General features: G+C 39.1%; 2 protein-coding genes across 2 annotated transcripts; both read left to right on the forward strand.

Annotated features, from left to right (window-relative positions):
• The first annotated feature begins 97 nt into the window (after window positions 1-97).
• LOC106920191 (mitochondrial import inner membrane translocase subunit TIM44-like) lies at window positions 98-7,858 on the forward strand. Its single transcript, XM_014991054.2, has 13 exons — window positions 98-291; window positions 1,201-1,305; window positions 1,519-1,683; window positions 1,788-1,868; window positions 2,050-2,199; window positions 2,440-2,573; window positions 3,063-3,148; window positions 3,391-3,483; window positions 3,611-3,735; window positions 4,020-4,070; window positions 4,378-4,467; window positions 4,902-5,012; window positions 5,184-7,858. Exons 1-13 carry the CDS (start codon window positions 262-264, stop codon window positions 5,301-5,303), a joined length of 1,341 nt encoding a protein of 446 aa, XP_014846540.2. The 5' UTR covers window positions 98-261; the 3' UTR covers window positions 5,304-7,858.
• A 3,497-nt stretch (window positions 7,859-11,355) lies between these two features.
• Window positions 11,356-14,352, forward strand: LOC148154803 (cortexin-1-like). Its single transcript, XM_088014671.1, has one exon. It carries the CDS (start codon window positions 13,541-13,543, stop codon window positions 13,811-13,813), a length of 273 nt encoding a protein of 90 aa, XP_087870797.1. The 5' UTR covers window positions 11,356-13,540; the 3' UTR covers window positions 13,814-14,352.
• The last annotated feature ends 3,548 nt before the right edge of the window (window positions 14,353-17,900 follow it).

Consider the following 17,900-nt stretch of genomic DNA (forward strand, 5'->3'; position numbering starts at 1 on the left):
TTTTTTTCTCAAAACAATCTTCCTCCATACTTTTCTTCTCAGAATAACTCCAAATCTGCGTCATAGTAGCTGGTGGGAATATTGGTGCTATGCAGATAGGAAGCGGCATGTCTTAATTTTAGGTGGGATTGTCCCTTTAATCAGGGTGTTACTTGGCTCCGCCCCCTGTTCACTTCCCGTCCTCCTATTGGTCAGGTGGAATGTCGGTTCAGACAGCGAAGACGCACCAGGATGCACGTGCTTCCCTGATTGAACATCAAGATGGCAGCGTCCGTGTGTCGGTGTTACGAGGTTAGACCCCATTCATGCCCTTCATTACAGCTCTCAGACTTGAAATGCTATCTTATTAAAACGAGTTTAACTCCGGTGTGTTTGAGTCAGTTTTGTCACCTTCATTCATGAGAAAAAGGTTTTATAAATCTTAGTTGGAGTACGTTATGACCGTTAAAAGGCCTTGTTGCATCAGAATCGTCGCAGTTAAATCTGTTACCGCTTAATAACGTAAGCTAGGTTTTTAGTAAATGTGGTTACTGTGCTTTACCCGGGTTAGGCTGTTTTGAAAGGGAGTCTGTTACAAATCAATAATACATTGTGAGTAGTTTTAAACCATGGTATGGACTGGAGCAGAACAAGAACGGCTGCATGTTTACTACAATACCATTGCCATAGCAGATTCGGACGAGAAACTGAGTAATAAAAAGGTCTGAAACACATTCTACACGACGACCCCAGAGACTGAAAATCTACACATTTTTACTGACAAAATGATGCTCTTTAGGTGAAAGAGTTTAGGTTTATTCTTAAATACATGCATATTTTCCTTCCACTTCAGAATTATGCACTATGTTGGGTTGGTCTTATCATGTAAAAGCCCAATAAAAATTATTAAAGTTTCTTGTTGTAGTGTGACAGTGTGACGTAAGGCTTAAAATGTTGGTGGTGGGAGTAAAAACAACAGTGGTCTGTGCAACCAGAAAGGTAGGGGGGTGGGGGGAATCATGCATAATGAAGTAATACATTTTAAAATAAATTAATGCTGTATCAGGAATGATGTATTGAATCTTTCTCAAAAATCTTCCAAGATTTTTTCTTGGACTGTTGGTGTTGCTTTCCCTTGTACTCTGTTGAGAATCAGCAATTATACAGAAACTTGTTTGCTGACATGGACTGCCTTACCTTACTGCTGTTTTTTGATTGCAGCTGATTGGCAGGAATGCCATGGCTCTCTGCACACGTTCTGTGGTCTCTGCTACGTGGAAAAGAGATGCCTACAGGTTACACAGGAGCCCGGCTGCAGCTGCACAGGTACACACTAACAATCATTTTCATATGATCCACTTTTGGGGATTTTATTGAAATAATCAGTAGTTTGCATATTTTGTTGTACACTGTTTTAATTTGTCTTCCATTGCCGATTTTGTGTTTTGGATGCCTGTAGATTTCTGGATCCCTGTATTATTATTATTTTTTTTTTTTATACTAATATTTTGTGTAACGTTTTTCCGTTTCTCTGTTCAGGTACGGTATTCTTCAGGACGGAAAGGTTTTCTGGGGGAGTTTGTTGATAATCTTCGTCAGGAGTTCAGTAAGAACCAGGAGATGAAGGATAACATCAAGAAGTTCAGGGAAGAGGCCAAGAAGCTGGAAGAGTCCGACGCCCTGCAGCAGGCCCGCAGGAAATATGTAAGGGAGTCGCCTGGCTTCTGCTGTGTCGGTCTACATTAAAACTGATTATTGTTGGTAAAAACCCTTTGACTGAATGCTGCGAAAACTCTTTGTTTCATTAGAAATCTATAGAGGCAGAGACGGTAAAGACTTCTGAGGTGTTTAAGAAGACCTTTGGCTCTCTGTCAGACTCTGTCAAAGAGGTGAGGTGTTTAATGGGATCTAAACAGAAAGCACTAAAGAGTGGTTACTGGATTTTTTTAATTTATTTTTTTAGAAGGATTCCCTGTTGTGAATTTGCCTTACATATTTGCACATTTATTCAGTGGACATCCATTTGAATTCTTTCTTTTACTATTTTTTTTGTTTTTGTGTGTGCTTAAGGGTCTAGAGGAGGTGACTCGTACGGATATAGGAAAGAAGATCAAAGAAGGCGTGGAAGAGGCAGCGAGGACAGCCATGCACTCTGCAGAGTCCGTGTCTAAAGGTGGAGAGAAACTGGGCCGGACCAGCGCCTTCAAGGCCATCTCACAGGTCAGAAGAATAGACATCTCTCTAAGTTTCTTCTTTTAAAATGCAGCATTTGAATTTGCAATAGCGTAGCTTTCAGTTTACTCTTCACTCAGTTGCAGATAAATAACAACCCTTTCCTGACACATACGTCTGAAGTGCTTGTTTGCTTTTCCTTTATTCCTGATTTTATCTGCTTTAACGTGCTAATGAACTTTCATGCTTCCCAGCTCAAAACGTTTAAAACCGCTGCTTCCTCTGCAGGGCGTTGAGTCCATGAAGAAGGAGATAGACGTCGGGGACGGCGGCCCCTACAGAGCTCCTGCTCAGCTGAGGATGAGAAGTGATTTTTCATTTAAAGGGGCAGACAGTGACAGTAGAGTGTTTGAGGCCAATGAGTAAGTAGCTGCTAAAAAGAAAAGAAAAATCACTGTTAACTGCATTGATAAACAATGTGTGAAGTCTTACAAAATGTGTATTTAGTTGTTTTTTCTTAAACATTTCATCCTGTTAATACATATGGATGATATAGGTGAAACATAAAGTACAAATGAAATGGGGTTTTTTTTCCCAGATGAAAATCTGAAAAGTGTGGCTTGTATTTGTATTGATTCCCATTTATTTCAGTAAAAGCCAATATAAGCCAGTGAAATCACAAGGTTCTTCAATATCTCAAAATGTCCCAAAGACTTTAGGCCTTAAATACGTCCAGAATGTCCAATTTAGGTTTTAAATTACTTCTACTCATTTAAGACTTTTAATCTTTGTGCAATAAACCAGTTTCAGTTTGCCTGTTATGTTTCCACCACTCGCTAATAAGTAAGTGTATATTTTATGAAGTTCGCTTCCATATGATTAAAAATTCCACATTTGTTTTTACGGTGTAGAGAAGCTCTGGGTGTGGTTCTGCATAAGGATTCAAAGTGGTACCAGCAGTGGAAGGACTTCAAGGACAATAATGTGGTCTTTAACCGTAAGTTGCTTCCAAATAAACTATTTATGTCATTAATGCCCTTCTACTTAATCTGCAGACATGCCTTCTCAGTTGGTGACAGCAGGGGGCAGCAGATAGTTTTATAAGGGCATGCCTAAACAGAAAAATGGTGCTGCCTTTAGGTGTTTTTGATGAATACAACTGCTGCCTTTATTATCTAAAAACACTTTGTTGTTGTAAGAAAAGTCCAACTCCCTCATTTCTTTTTCCTTTGCGCTCAGGATTCTTTGAGATGAAGATGAAATATGATGAAAGTGACAACGCTCTCATCAGAGCATCCAGAGCCATGACTGACAGAGTTACCGACTTTTTAGGTAACTCTCCATCATGTCCACCTTCTCTTTCTAGTTGTTTTTATATATTCAGACCTACAAATTTCATTTGTAGCATACCAGTGCTGTTTTTGTCTGTGTTGCTGATGGCGTTGACGTGCGTTTCTAGGTGGCCTTTTCTCGAAGACAGAAATGTCAGAAGTGCTGACGGAGATCCTGAAGATTGATCCCAAGTTTGACAAGGACACTTTCCTCAAGCAGTGTGAGAAAGACATCATCCCAAACATCCTGGAGGTACTAGGAGCCACCAGCTTTTGTTTGTCGTTTATTCCTTAAATCCTTCTTTTCTTTTATCCGTTTCCCGTCGTATTTCATTCCTTTGCTTCCTGATACAACCTGGCTCAGTTAGGGGGAAAAAAATGAGTTAAAATAAGATAAAGATAGCAGGTTGGAGTTTAAATTTAAATCTGTAGATGATTTTTAAACAGAGAAAGATAAAACCTGAGTCTCAGAAATATCAAAGCACAATTAAGTGAAGCATTTTCCCACAGCTCACTCATGAATTGTGTCCTCTGCAGGCTATGGTCCGTGGAGAGCTGGATGTGTTAAAGGACTGGTGCTATGAAGCTGTAAGTTATTCAGCAGCCACATGAACATTTATCTTTAATCATTTTTTTAAAGCTCTGATTAATTTAAAGTCGATGCTCCAAATAACAAGGGTGGAAGTGATTTCTAGGTTAAAGAAAACAAATAGAAATCAGTTTTTGCTGCATGACAGTTATGTGTCTGGTGTATTTTCCAAAGTAATTTTTCCAAACCCTTTTAAATGCATGGTGCCCTTTTTAGAAATGTACAGCATGACAATGAGCTGGCATGTTGATCTGCTTTCAGGTATTATGTGTGAAGTGTTGTTTCATCCTTTGTTCTTCCTCTCAGACATACAGACAGCTGGCCCATCCCATCCAGCAGGCCAAGGCTCTGGGCCTTCTCTTTCAGTCCAAAGTTCTTGACATTGATAACATAGATGTAAGTTCTGCTACAACCTGTTAGTACTATCTCTTACAGCCATAGAGATTTCCCAACATCCAATGCAGTATCTCCTTATTTTCTTGCAAAAATAGCCCAATTTTTCTAGATCAGCACTCCTTCTTCATCAACATACCGATTGGCGAATTGGTGAATGCGGAAATGAAATCCATACAGGGCTAGAAACACCTCTACCACAGACGAAAAGATCACACAAGTTCAGAGCATTTAAGACAGTAGCTGATCTTCAAATGAGAGAATGTTCCAGCAATTTTACTCCAGTGCTCAGAAATGACATATCCTCTTCAGTTAATATATGGCAGCATGGGTTAGGTTTGAAAAGTTGAACATCCAACATCGGAGAAACCGAATTACTTTAAATCAGCTGTTCCTCCTGTGAGCCTCTTATTTTGTGGCATCTTTGTGTGTGTTAGTTGGCGATGGGTAAGCTGATGGACCAGGGCCCGGTGCTGATCATTACCTTCCAGGCTCAGGTCGTCATGGTGGTCCGCAGCCCGAAAGGAGACGTCGTGGAAGGCGATCCGGTCAGTGAACTTCAAATTTACTGCAGATTTGAAACAGCGCTAGGGGTTAATAGTTAATTTGAAACCACAAAATGTCACATTCAATTATACCAGAAGACACGGTTAAAGAAAATTGAAAACAGTTAATCATTTATGTTGCTGTTTGGCATTAAACGCCTCTGCCCTCTACAGGAGAAAGTGATGAGGATGATGCACGTGTGGGCCCTGTGTCGGGACCAGGAGGAGCTGAACCCCAACGCAGCCTGGAGGCTGTTGGACATCTCCGCCTCCAGCACAGAGCAGATCCTCTAATAGGAGGCTACAGGGGACGCAGACGAGCGTCTCCTCTGTTGGACAAACTGTAAAGGAGGGCAGAGGACACAAACGCTGGGCTGGAATCGGCTCCGGAGCAGAGCAAAGCCCCTTCTTCTCTGTGCCGACTTTCCAGAAGATTCATGTGCACATGTACAGTTGATGCTCGATCATTCGCTGGAATCTACATCCTGACTTGAACTTCGATCTTGCTTGCTGTTCTTCACAGTGCTTGGATGGACAGAGATATAAGTAAAGCACCTAAACCTTCTTGTTATTATTGTCTGTTTAAACACAGAATCACGATACTGAAGCCTTCATCCTCTGCTGCTCCTCTTCCATACTAGTGGCAAGATTCAGAAAGATCCTATCTTGTAGGTGGAAAAAGTGGACCTTCATCTTTTATGTCTGCTGAAGTCTTGAGAGATGTGTCAAAGTGTTTCTATATTTTTATCACTTTTCTTTTTGAACATTGGAGGTATAGTGTAAGCAGCTTCAAATTTGCATTTGTGGCTGCAAACTCGATGTACCGTGGCACAGTGGAAATGTTCTTCACACCATTAACACTGAAGAAGTAAGTTCTGATTTTTGGCAGAAACCAGAGATGCACCCATCAGACGTTTTCTGGTAGTTTTTGCTGAATCTAGTTTTTCTTTGAGATTTAGAGCAAGATTCAGAAATTATGATTTTTGTAGCATTCCTGCCTTGAGCAATCAGTTATTTACAATGAGGGCAAAGGTGACATCATGCAACTGAATGATACAGAAGTTTCTCCAAAAAAATTGGTATGTCCCATTATTGCTAAACTGAAAACATACTTCTGAGGTTTAACTCCTTCGTATTAGTACTTAGCCTACCTAAACAGCACTTCCATGTGTACATCCTAGACCTACAGAATGTAGATCCTAACCTTACTTGAGGATTTCTAAGTAACTGCTAACATTTCCAAATCATGCTCATAGAAATTTATATTTGCTTTTATTAGTTCAGCCTTCCTGTTACCCGCTGAAAGTCTTGCTCTCTCTCACTCTGCCGCAGCATGAAAGAACCGCAGACGTGTCTTGATATGTCGCTGAATTTCACTTTCTTTCTGATGTTTAAAATGAAGTGCTTCTTCTGACTTCATTTTAAACACACCACTGAGAATAACTACTGGTGAATCTTCTCAGTTTCCATGTTGAAGAGCGCTGTCAGCAGGACTGTTCGCTCATTAGGTTTCTAAAAATCAAGTGATTCCGGTCAGAAGCTGATGACTTTAAATCAAATGGCAGGAAAACAATTCTCCTCTTGTGTAAACATAACACAAACGGTTCGACGTGTAAAAACTGGGTGGAACTTGATGGACCTTCTCAGTCAATGTTTTGGGTTTAGGTATTGTTTTCTCTAGTGAAATAACTCTTCCAATCTCAACGAAGGCAGAAATGAGAGTGATTGTAAATAGATGTGATAGATCTCTGACTGTTGTTTTGCTTTTATATGCAGCTTTGTGGGTTTTATTTCACGCATAAAAGTACAATGACATAAGATGATTTGAATATAAAACATTGAAAGTAACGATGTATTGATTTAATGCCACAGGTGCTCTTGGATAACAAGTTTATTAGCTACATTATCAGGAATACCACATTGTGTTTTGTTAAGTTGCAGTGCATCCTTCTCTTAATCTACATCATAACCTGTAAATAAATGAGACGTGCATCGTTTCGTTTCATTTCGTCATCCAGGCAGCTTCAGGTTTCCAGAACCGTTTTGTTCAATCATTCACCTGTTTGTCTTACACATCTGCTCTGTTTACGTTTCTGAATGTGGCTTTTAAAAACAATGGTGACAAATGAGTTTATTACTGAACAGACTGCATTGTTGTTTGAAATATTATCGAAGTTTATGTTGAGTCCATGTGATGATACAAAAATTCATGGCTATATCCGACAGGCACAGCATGCTCTTATTTTGTTAGACAGGAAGTCTTGTACGTAGGTTAAAGTGTCTATCTGCTCAACTTAAAGGTAAAATACTTCAATTATCCATAATTTGTGCTTTTACTGATGCAAGACGGTTCTCATGCAAGAGTTTACACACAGCCCATAAAACCCTTCCCATAGCATAATACTTCCTCCTCCTTGTTTGACTGTGAGGTCATGCTCAGCTCTTTATCTCTCTCTCTCTCTCTCTCTCTCTCTGTAAACATGGTGGGTTAAGTTTATGCCAAAGAGCTCCAGCTCATCTACATGTTCTCTTGCAAATATGTACACGTAACTTATTCTCCATGTACATAATGTAATATCAGAATCCTGTTGGAATAAAATAAATTTTGTTTGTCCTGTGCTCAACACATGCTTTTCTTCTGAAGCCAGGTTTCTTATATTTCAGAGTTTCTGCCAAACTTTTCATGTCTTTTGGCTTTTGTTAAGTTAAGCAGATCTTGTCAAAACCTCAAAACAAAGCAGGCTAACATAATTATTTTTTGCCTCCGCTTCCTCAGAGTCTGCAGCTCTGGGTGTGTTGTGTATGTGCGCTCCTCTCTCAAGAACAAATTAAACTCTGGATGTCCTGTGTGTCTGTCTTTAGTTTTCTCATTTCGGTCCTGACACATGTTGATAGATGTTCATGGACGCGGCTATCAATGCCAGTTGATATACTCATAGATCAGTTTGTGTGGGACTGATGGATTAGGCTTTAAATAATTCATGCCTATAAATTCACACACACACAGTCAATACGTGTGGGGTAGTTTATCTCATTGCTGTCTTGAGATAAATGATTAGAGAGGTCTTTGTACTAACTAAATCAACTAGTCTGCAGAGATGAGGCTTCCCTGTGAACAAACCTTCTGCATCCTGGTGTTTCTTTACACAAACGTTCCCCTTTCTTTGTGCAAATCAAGTTAACTTTGACAGAGAGAGTTGTTTCTCTAAGAGATGTGTTTAGTGAGAAGGTGTTAGAGGAAGGAGCAATGCTTTCACCCTTTAATGATGCAACCGTACACACACGACACTGTGCTCCAGCCTACACTGTAGTTAGTACAGTATCCACCTAGTAAAGATTTATATAAAAAAAAAGCCATTATTTGAATGGATATTTTTTTGCTGCAGCAGTCTAATCACGCATTGCCTTTTTAAGGAAATTTACATCAAGGTGTTGGTTTTACAAAAATCATTTGAACCAAACCTTCTACTACTTTCCATGAGTTGTCAGACTTTTATTTAAAATCTGGTGGTACTTCAAAGATTTCTTCTTGTCATACACTTTAACAAGTCTCCCAGGATACTTGCAAGAAAAACCAGGTTCACAACATCATGTGTTTTCCACCAATGCTGAACAGCAAGGATAAGCTGTTTTACGTAAATGTATAAGTTACTTTACTTTTTGCTTACTGTCAACTGACTGTGTAATGACACAGTTTTCACAGAGTTCTAAAAAAAAAAGGAGCAGTTTGGTTTGTTGAATACATATTTGAAGTTTACCACTAAAATTGCTGAACAACCACAACAAATGTCATCAGGCCTCCAGGGCAGACCAAGAAAAGCCACCAACCTTTTGGAACAATTTTGGGGAACTCGGGGGTTTTTTAAATCTCTGTCAGGCATCCTTTTTTTCTATAACTGATGCAACAACTCTGCACAAAACTTTTCAACATTGCTTTATATGCAAAAAAAGTTTCGCATATAAAGCAAAAATGTGTACACAACCGTTTTCCAACACAGGCCGTTGGAGATCCCAAGCACCCTGCAGTCGTGACCTGTGTTTTTGAAACACAAGTTAGAAATTGTACAACAGTGATATTCATAACCAAAATAAACAAACAACAACAAATTTCATAACTCTAGGTCAGAGGCTCTCATCAGTTATGGCCACAGGAGGACAGCTCTGCATGATTAGATTATGAACTGGTTCTGTGCTACAATTCACTCACTATTAATTAAACCAACAGGGAGTTCCCATGTAGCCACAGGTGGGGGGTGGGGGGGGGGCACTGGATGTGTGTTTTGTAGAATATGAACTATGCCAACTAATTACTTCTCCCTGTAAGTATCTGGAGTAAAGCCACAGGTACAGGCAGGTGGCTCAGCTTGTTTTGCTTCCACATCTTTATCACATAATATGTCACAGCTCAGCAAAACTTGTGACGTAGTGGGGATAAATAGATCTTAAGTAACTTGATAACCGGCTACTGTGAACACAAGATGATATTAACACTTTTTCTTTCTGCCATCTGAGAGGTAATGTGGTTTTAGGTAAACCTTTGTTTCTTAAAATATTATGATATAGTGTTTTTTCTTCCAAAAAAAGAAGCAGATAAAAAAAGAACTGGGAATTAGTGCTACATAAATCCACTGAACTGAACTGAACTGAATCTCAAGTGGCTATTTTTCAGGACGAGCCTGAAAATGTACCAACCTGGGTGGAAGGTGGGAATAAGTGCTTATTAGACACTTTGGGACTTTTCCACGTATAAATGTAAATTGATTTCATAAAGAGGATAAACATGAAATCAAAGCATAAGAACACAGTTATATTTCCGGATGGCTGTAACAAGTTCCACTGTTTTAGCTTATATTTTGAGTCTTGATAATATACAGAACAGCCTTTTGTATTTCATATTGACTGTTTGATTTAAAATTAAATCAAAACACGTTTTTCTGTTTTGCTTTCATTGAAATCAAGCAAAGATCAGCTCAAAATGGCAAAGCTCATAAATATGAGTTAAAAATGACCTTCTGCCTGCACATGGGTTTAATACTTTTAGTGTTTGAACATCTCCAGCTCAAAACTCAACAACACTTGTTTTTTTTTACCTACATAATCTAACAATCCTCAAGTTGACAAAAGGATTTTTTTTTTCTAACAGTTTTTCATCTATTACGGCTGCTTTCAACTTTATTTTTCTGCATGTCAAGTCTTCAAGATGAGATGTAGTGAATGCTGCTATGTGATATTCCAGCCCCACTTTCCTACAGCAGGAAAAAAAACATGCTCTGTGTCTTCCAAAGTGTTCAGAGACGAACCAGCAGGGAGGGAGCGAGGGAGGAGCAGATGGGAGGATCCTACAGAGGGTGAAGACATTAAAGCTCCGGTGGGAGTGGAGGCGGTGCGTGAAGTTCAGACCTCAGGCTCCACCTGCAGAGGAGAACCCCCAGAGCTGTCCGTGGTGCTGAAACCTCGGCTGCTGCAGAAGCAGGATCATCGCCGACTGTAAGTTCTGGTCTCATCTGATCAGTTCGACCCTGAAACGATGCCTCAGTGTTGAATGACTTTTGTTGAGTATGAACTACTGTTAGCATCCTTTGTTTTGGTGTGGATTTCTGTAATAAGTTAATTTATTGCATGTTATTTAAGTCGTTGCATGATAACCGATTCAGCAATAGTTTAGTTTAGTTAGAACAATTTTCACCCATCGAATCTGTGAAAGCGAGTGAAGCATTTTTTTTTAATGGTTTGGTTTAACGTGGATTGAAAAGTTAAAGACTTTATCTTTTCCCTGAGCTGCCTGTTTAACTCAGCCCTTTTTATAATATTACTGCAAATAATTTGTTAAAAATTCCAGTTTCATTTTGAGGTCAAAAGCGCATTTAGATTTAACTTTTGACAACTCTCTTTATTTTTAAAGTCCTTGACATCTTTAAAGCTGCTGTCACATAATCCACAGGAATAGAAAACGGGAACAGGTATTACGCCACCCGCAGGGCCATATGTCGCTGCATGTGGTGTGATGTCAGACGTTATTGGCCTGGCTGGATGATGCCGGCTGCACCAGCCAGCGTTTAAAATCTCTTCAAACGAAGATGCTCCAGTTTTGTAGCTCTGAACAATCTGAAGATGTAAATCCATTTGCTTTGAGACGAAATCTTGCTGTATTGTTGTTGATCTTGTTAACCTGTCAAGCTCACGAGTGACCCAAAAGCAAACTTAGAGCCAGTTATCTTTGTGCTGAATATAACTCAAAACGTACAATCTCAATATCTGAAGTGAAACAACAGATTAAATTTGGTTGTAAGAGAATGAAATCACGGTAACACTTTATTTGACGGGGTGTGTATAAGACTGAGATGACGCTGTCATGAAGATGACGGAGTCTTTATGAACGTCAATGACTGTTGTCACGAAGTGTCAGTCAGTAAATAACGACACTTTTAATGAAAAGCTGCTTTAAAAGTTGCCTTGAAAGTCCATTAAACTTTGCATTAAAGTGTCATTATTTACCAAATAATGTTTATGTTCAGGTCCTGTGTTTATGACAGTGTCATGTCAGTGTTATGCACACCCCGTCCAATAAAGTGTTACTGAAGTCATTACTGCATATCCACCAATCATTCTCCAGGATCAGAGAAAATGTGTCGAACGCCAAACTCCATCTGATTTGCTTTCAACGCTCATGGTTTAGAGACGACTTTAAAACTCAGGAGTGCATGTTGCTAAAAAGACGACAAACTCTCTACGAGTTATTGTGGAATTAGAAATTAAATATTAAAGGGAGCAAAAAAAAAAAAAAAAAAAAAAGATTTTAAAACAATAGACAGATTGCAAGCAGGTGTTTATGCATCTGGTTTGATTATAAATATCTTTCTTGTGGTGGTGACCCTTAAAAACACACAAAACTGATAATGACAGTTTTTAAGTAAACGATTTAAACTCCTGCAATCATTTAAAAATCTAAGAAAACCAAACTGATGTATATTCTCATTGCAGCATGGGAACAGTAAAATAAAATTATATTAAAAAAATAGAAAATAAGAAACAACATTTGCACACTAAAATACTTGAGGTTTACAGAAAATGCACCTAAATCCAAACTAAACGTCACCTCCTTTAAATTCATGTGCTTGAGACTTCTGAAAAAGCAATGAGTGCGTGTTATGCACACCAAGAAAAATCTGGCAAACACAGAGGGATTTAAGGAGGAACAAAACCAGTTTGCTTTCCTTCCTGTCCAAATTCTCTGGCAAGTGATAAAAATCAGCATGTGGAGCTCTGACTGACAAATCTGCTGCTGATGCAGACTCTGTGTTGTCTACATCCTCGTTCTGAAGCGTGCCCCGTCCTGCTCAGTTCATGTTCTGCATGTTGTTCCTACAGGCGCGCTGCTATCTGGAGACTCCAGCCCCTTTGGAAGCATGTGATAGTTGATCCTCAGTCAGGTACCGTTTTTTTTTTTTTTTTCTTCCACCATGCATTCAAGTCTCCATATTAAAGCTGTGATTGCCCCCTCAGTGCAGAGAGCACAGGACCTGAAACGTGTTTTTTTGAGGGGGGAAAGAAGGGGTGGTGGCAGGCAGAGCTTCCTGGAGTAGAAAATGCTGACTTGGTGAAAATGGTCTACCACAGGAAATGTATTTTCACCCCAGGTCTCATTAAAGACACCACAGAGAACTCACCAAGATTTTTTTATTTTTTTATTTAAACACATCTTTACACAACTTCTTTACCTGTGCTGAAATTTTCCTGAGAGATCAGGGCAGAAAGCCTACTTTTTGTCTCACGTAGTTTCTTAAAGAGAAGGACTGGTTTAACAATGGCATGAATTTCAAAACCACTGAAATGTTGATCCGCGAGCAGCTGTGTTTGCTCCACACTCACCAAGGCTTTTTGTATTTGTTCCCTCTCTCTCTCTCTCTCTTTCTCTTAGGTTTCCAAATCAGCGAAACAGGGACGTTCTTGCTGACTCAGGACTCTCGGAAATATGCAATTCAAAAAAATGTTTTTTTTTTTCTTGTAGGAAATTAATTCGGTGAATAAGGAACAAAACATTTAAGTAATTCAAATGCAACAAAACACGCTGGAAGTCCTGCGATTTATCTATCTGAGATCTATGATTCACTTTGTAATCTTGGATAACGTTTAATGAACTGGCTTTCTTATGCTTCCAGCAGCAAATTCAAGTATTGATATTTAGTTCTCTTCTGAGTGATTATGTGCGGGTGAAGCTTTATAAAGAAGCTTTATAACCCGACACCAGCCAATTAGGCGTGATTAAGCCTCGCTGAGCGTGCCTCGGCCTGCTTCTCGGTTTACCTGAGGGCTTATTAATTTGCACCGGTGATCCGTGCCCTGTTGTTTCTGCTTTCCCCCGGCTTAAGGGAAACTCCACACTCCGGTGTAATAAGCAGCTCCAGATTTAACGCCGTGACGTCAAAAATCAGACCCAGGGACAAAGAAGAGCAAGCAGGGCGATGCCAGTCCTCCCAGCTTCTGACCTCACAACTAAAGTTCAACGATAAGCGATTTGAAAAGCACCCAGGATGAGCGACGCACCCTACTGGGTCGTGGACTATGATTTCTCCTCCCCAGCTCCGCCCGGGTTCCCCAGGGGCTCGACAGCGATGCAGCCCCCGGCGGGGCACCCCGAGCAGGGCTCGGCTCTGTGCTTCGTGGGCCTCCTGGTTCTGCTGCTGCTTTTCCTGGTGGTACGCTGCGTCCGCATCTTACTCGACCCTTACAGCAGCATGCCTTCTTCCACATGGACTGACCACAAGGGGCTGGACAGAGGGCAGTTCGATTACGCAATGGTGTAAAGAGAAAGGGAAAACAAAGGGAAGGACGGATCTAAAGTTGGTCTGCATAGACACAGGCAGACTTTTGACCAATATCCTGTTTGAGTTTTCAAAAAAATGCGAGAGATGTCAAAGCTGATGATTGGTGGGCACAAAGGAGGCGAGTTTCCAGGGTCAGCCTTTGTAAGAGTCAGTGCCTTGCAAAAGGATTATCACCCTTGAACACATTTTCCTGCAGGTTCTCAACTGGACTTCAGCGATTTGATTCAAACCATCCCTTTGTCGCTCTGGTTGTGTTGGGTTGCCCTGGATGTGTCAGTCTTATGTGACCAGACCACCTTGCAGTGTGAAGCGTTTTAGGGAATCCTCTGGACTTGATAAAATGCTGGAAAAGTAAAGGCTATTTATTATTTCCACATGTCAGCTTACTCATTGGGCGTCTTCAGAGTCCCATTGGTTGCTCTGTGTTTTATTGATGATATGACAGGAAAGGCGGTAAATACAAACGCACGTCATACTCTTCTGATACTTATTTGGGAATAATGTGAAAGCCGTCCCTCTTTTTCCGTTCCCCTTCACAATGATGCATTAGTTTGCATGGTTCTATCATATATACATATATATATATATATATATATATATATATATATATATATATATATATATATATATATATATATATATATATATATATATATATATATATATATATATATATATATATATATATATATATATATATATATATATATGTATATATATATGTATATATGTATATAATCTCAATAAAATACAAAGATGTCTGAGTTTGTGTCAAAGGGGTATGAAGACTTTTGCAAGACACTGTGACAATATGAAAACAGTGACTACAGAAGCCATACATCCACCTGAACCTGCAGTGAACGTCTTTGTTCTCGGCATGGCGTTTAGACGCTGAAACAGAAACCGGAGGGGAAAAACATCTTAATCTGTACGTTACATAACTCGTGACTGTTCTTTTTCACGTCATTTTGTGATTCTATAATGCTTTTACAAATCCCTGGGCTGGATCGTAACTAGACATCCTGATTGAATAAAAGTGAAGTTAAATGAGTTTGGGGTAGATATTCAGACCCAACTAATACATGCTGTAATGCCGGCTCTGGAGGCCTCAAACTATAAATGTGGTCTGTGCTGATGTAAAGTAAAAAAAAGAAAAGAAAAAAAAAAAGAAAAAAAGTCTAGTTTTTATTCTTAGGTGGGTGTTACATTTTTATTTTTGAATAAAAGTGTATCTTCAGTGTGAATCCTGCTGGAATTTGCTGAAATGATTTCAAAAGGATTCATTATCTAAGGGTTTCCCGTCTACTGTTTCACAAAATGAAACTATTGTTGTTCTTTGTTTGGTTGTTGCTTTTTAAAAAAAAAAAATGAAATTAATTTCGACTTCATGAGATAAAAAAAGAAAGAAAAAAATCAGCATAACACTTAGTGCAGGAGACTGTCGGAGGGTTTTGCCTTTTTAAGAGGCTTATAGGGCTCAGTGTGCAGGGTCACAGCACTGACTGATAACCAAACGCATTAAGTTATGATGATGAAATACATGTACACTGCCACCTTCCCCCTAATCGGTTTTACCTCCCTTCACTGCACCAACCAAATCTGTCCAGCAGTGCCTTTGGAAAGATCTGGGATTTCCTGTAGATGGATAAAGTTCCTACTCCTGTATTCACCGGTTTTGTAATATTTTCAGTTTATTTATGCCTAAATCGTAGTGATAATGACTGGGAGAAGGTTTGATAATATACCTTAATATTGTGTTTGTACTACTTGTATGTAAGCTCTTGTAAAACATACATATGTTAATAATAATATGCTTCAAAGTGGCACCCATTTTTGTTGTCAGTCGTTTTTTTGTTTTTTTTTACACTTAAGCTCATTTACAGATCTGCATAATACACTAATGTTTCACAATCGTTCATCATGGCATTACACACAAGAGAGTCCAGAAAAACTAAATTAATGTAGAAACACAGCCATCAGATTTTGAATTTGATGAAATTATTTACTTATTCTGGAAATTTCCCTCAGATTCTTTATTCTCTGAGGGGCTTTCAAGTCTTCCCCGCCTACAGCGACCTCTACTGGATGCTTTGAGAACAAGAATCAGGGGAGAAATTTACTTCCTCAATCTGAATTTGAATGCAAGTCATGGAAAATTTGGTCTGGAAAATAATCGTGTCATTATTTAAACAAGTCAACACTCAAAAAAATATTATTATTATTAAAGCTATTAACAAAGCAAGTTAATAGCTTTGCAGATAATGCTAAGTATTGGGGACATAAATACAGCAGCCTGATCAATTTATATGGCTCTCTTTAAGATCATGTGACTCTAAACTATCAGCCTTTATAATGGTGATTACATTACCTCCTTATCCTCTCTTTAATAATTGCAGTATGGAAATATTAACACAAATAAAGAGTAGCGTCACACTCACAAACCTAATTATACACATCTAATAAGAATATTGTATTAATTCATGTACTTTTCTCTTCCGTTAAAACATTTGCAATCACTGGCAAGGCCATGGTTTTCATTCTGCTTCTTACCACCATATAATTTTTCTTTTAAATATTTAAAATGTCATCATAGATTTTGAACAAAGACAGCAGTCAGACTTTGTTATGGGGACGAAAGCGGCTCTTTTCAAGTTGTGTTTGTCAGACGGCTGGAACCCCGCGCCTCATTAGTCTGCTCTTCAACAAGACCAGCTTTGCTTCGCTGGTTCCTGACAAGTTACTTCCCTGACAAAGCAACAAAAAAGGCATTCAGTTCCCCTCAGCCTCACTCACACCGTGAGTGCATGGTCGCAAATAAATGCACATGGATAAGCAAATGAGTCTGGATCACAAAGGAAAAAAAGAAAAAAAAAGAAAAAAAAAACAAAACAAAGGATGACCTTAGACCGGTTGAAACCGGGCTGATATGAAGGACTTATTTCCATATGTCTGACACCTGATCTCTGAGCAGGGAGGTGTCTGTGTTTCCCACTTCATGGACAAACACAGTGGAAAACTCCCGCCTAAAAAGAGCAGCTTTTAACTCTGAATGGTCTATTTGAATAGATCTCCCCTTACAACATGAGTGACAAACAAAAAAACACGAGCTCAGCTCAGCTCAGCTCACACCCAGAAACATGCAAATCTCTTTTTGTTTCATACAAAGCAGGGGGGCACCCTTTAAGCTGGCCTTTCTAATTCACACCTGACTAAAAGATAACATTTCTACCTCCGGGAGATTTAATTTTGAGACACAGCAAAGTGTGTACTCCACTATTTCCTGTATGACAGAAGAGATGTGCTCATGTACATACAGGCACTGATGATATCTTCATATCCTGTAAGATAACCAGAATGACTTTTGGCTAAGCAGGATTATGCACAGTGCATTATTCAGACTTTTATTCTTAAAATGTTTTAAAAAACCGTGCACCATTTCCTGCCCACTTCCCAATTATTGGCAAAACGTCAAATGTGTCTTAATATTTCTGCAAGGCACTGCATTGGTTCTGGTTAAAGTTTGCAGATGGGACAGGAGCAGAACATCTCAGAGGTGTGTGTTTACTGGTGGAAGTGTCCTGGACTGATGCAATGAGTGTCGTCAGCCTCGACTGTGTGAGTCGTAACCCAGGAGGGCTCTGCCATCACTGTCATCTGGAGTGTACCTTTGTGTTTACTGGTGTTGAGATGCTGTTAAATGCACTGTATAAAAAAATAAACCATGAAACTAACATTTCCCTTTTTTTTGTTTATGACTTTTTTCTCATGTTGTAAACGCTGATTCATGTTTTAAGTTCTTACGATTGTTACAACTAGCAAAAAAGTCACATCAAGTAGAATTTAAAAAAAAAGACACAAAAATAAATTTTTGTTGTCCATCTGAAATGTTACTGAAAAGGGGAAGGTGTTAAGTTGTTTTTTTTAAAATAAAGGTTACTAAATATCTAATATGGTTGACAAGATGGTGAGCGAACAACAATTTGAGCAATTTTGGAGGTAGTGGCTGCAAACATCCAATTTTTCATGTGTTTGGTTAACCTGAAATAGCTAAAATATAATAATAATA

This window comes from Poecilia mexicana, unplaced genomic scaffold (assembly GCF_051168715.1).
Source record: "Poecilia mexicana isolate PSO_F unplaced genomic scaffold, ASM5116871v1 scaffold_17, whole genome shotgun sequence".
Lineage (NCBI taxonomy): Eukaryota > Metazoa > Chordata > Actinopteri > Cyprinodontiformes > Poeciliidae > Poecilia > Poecilia mexicana.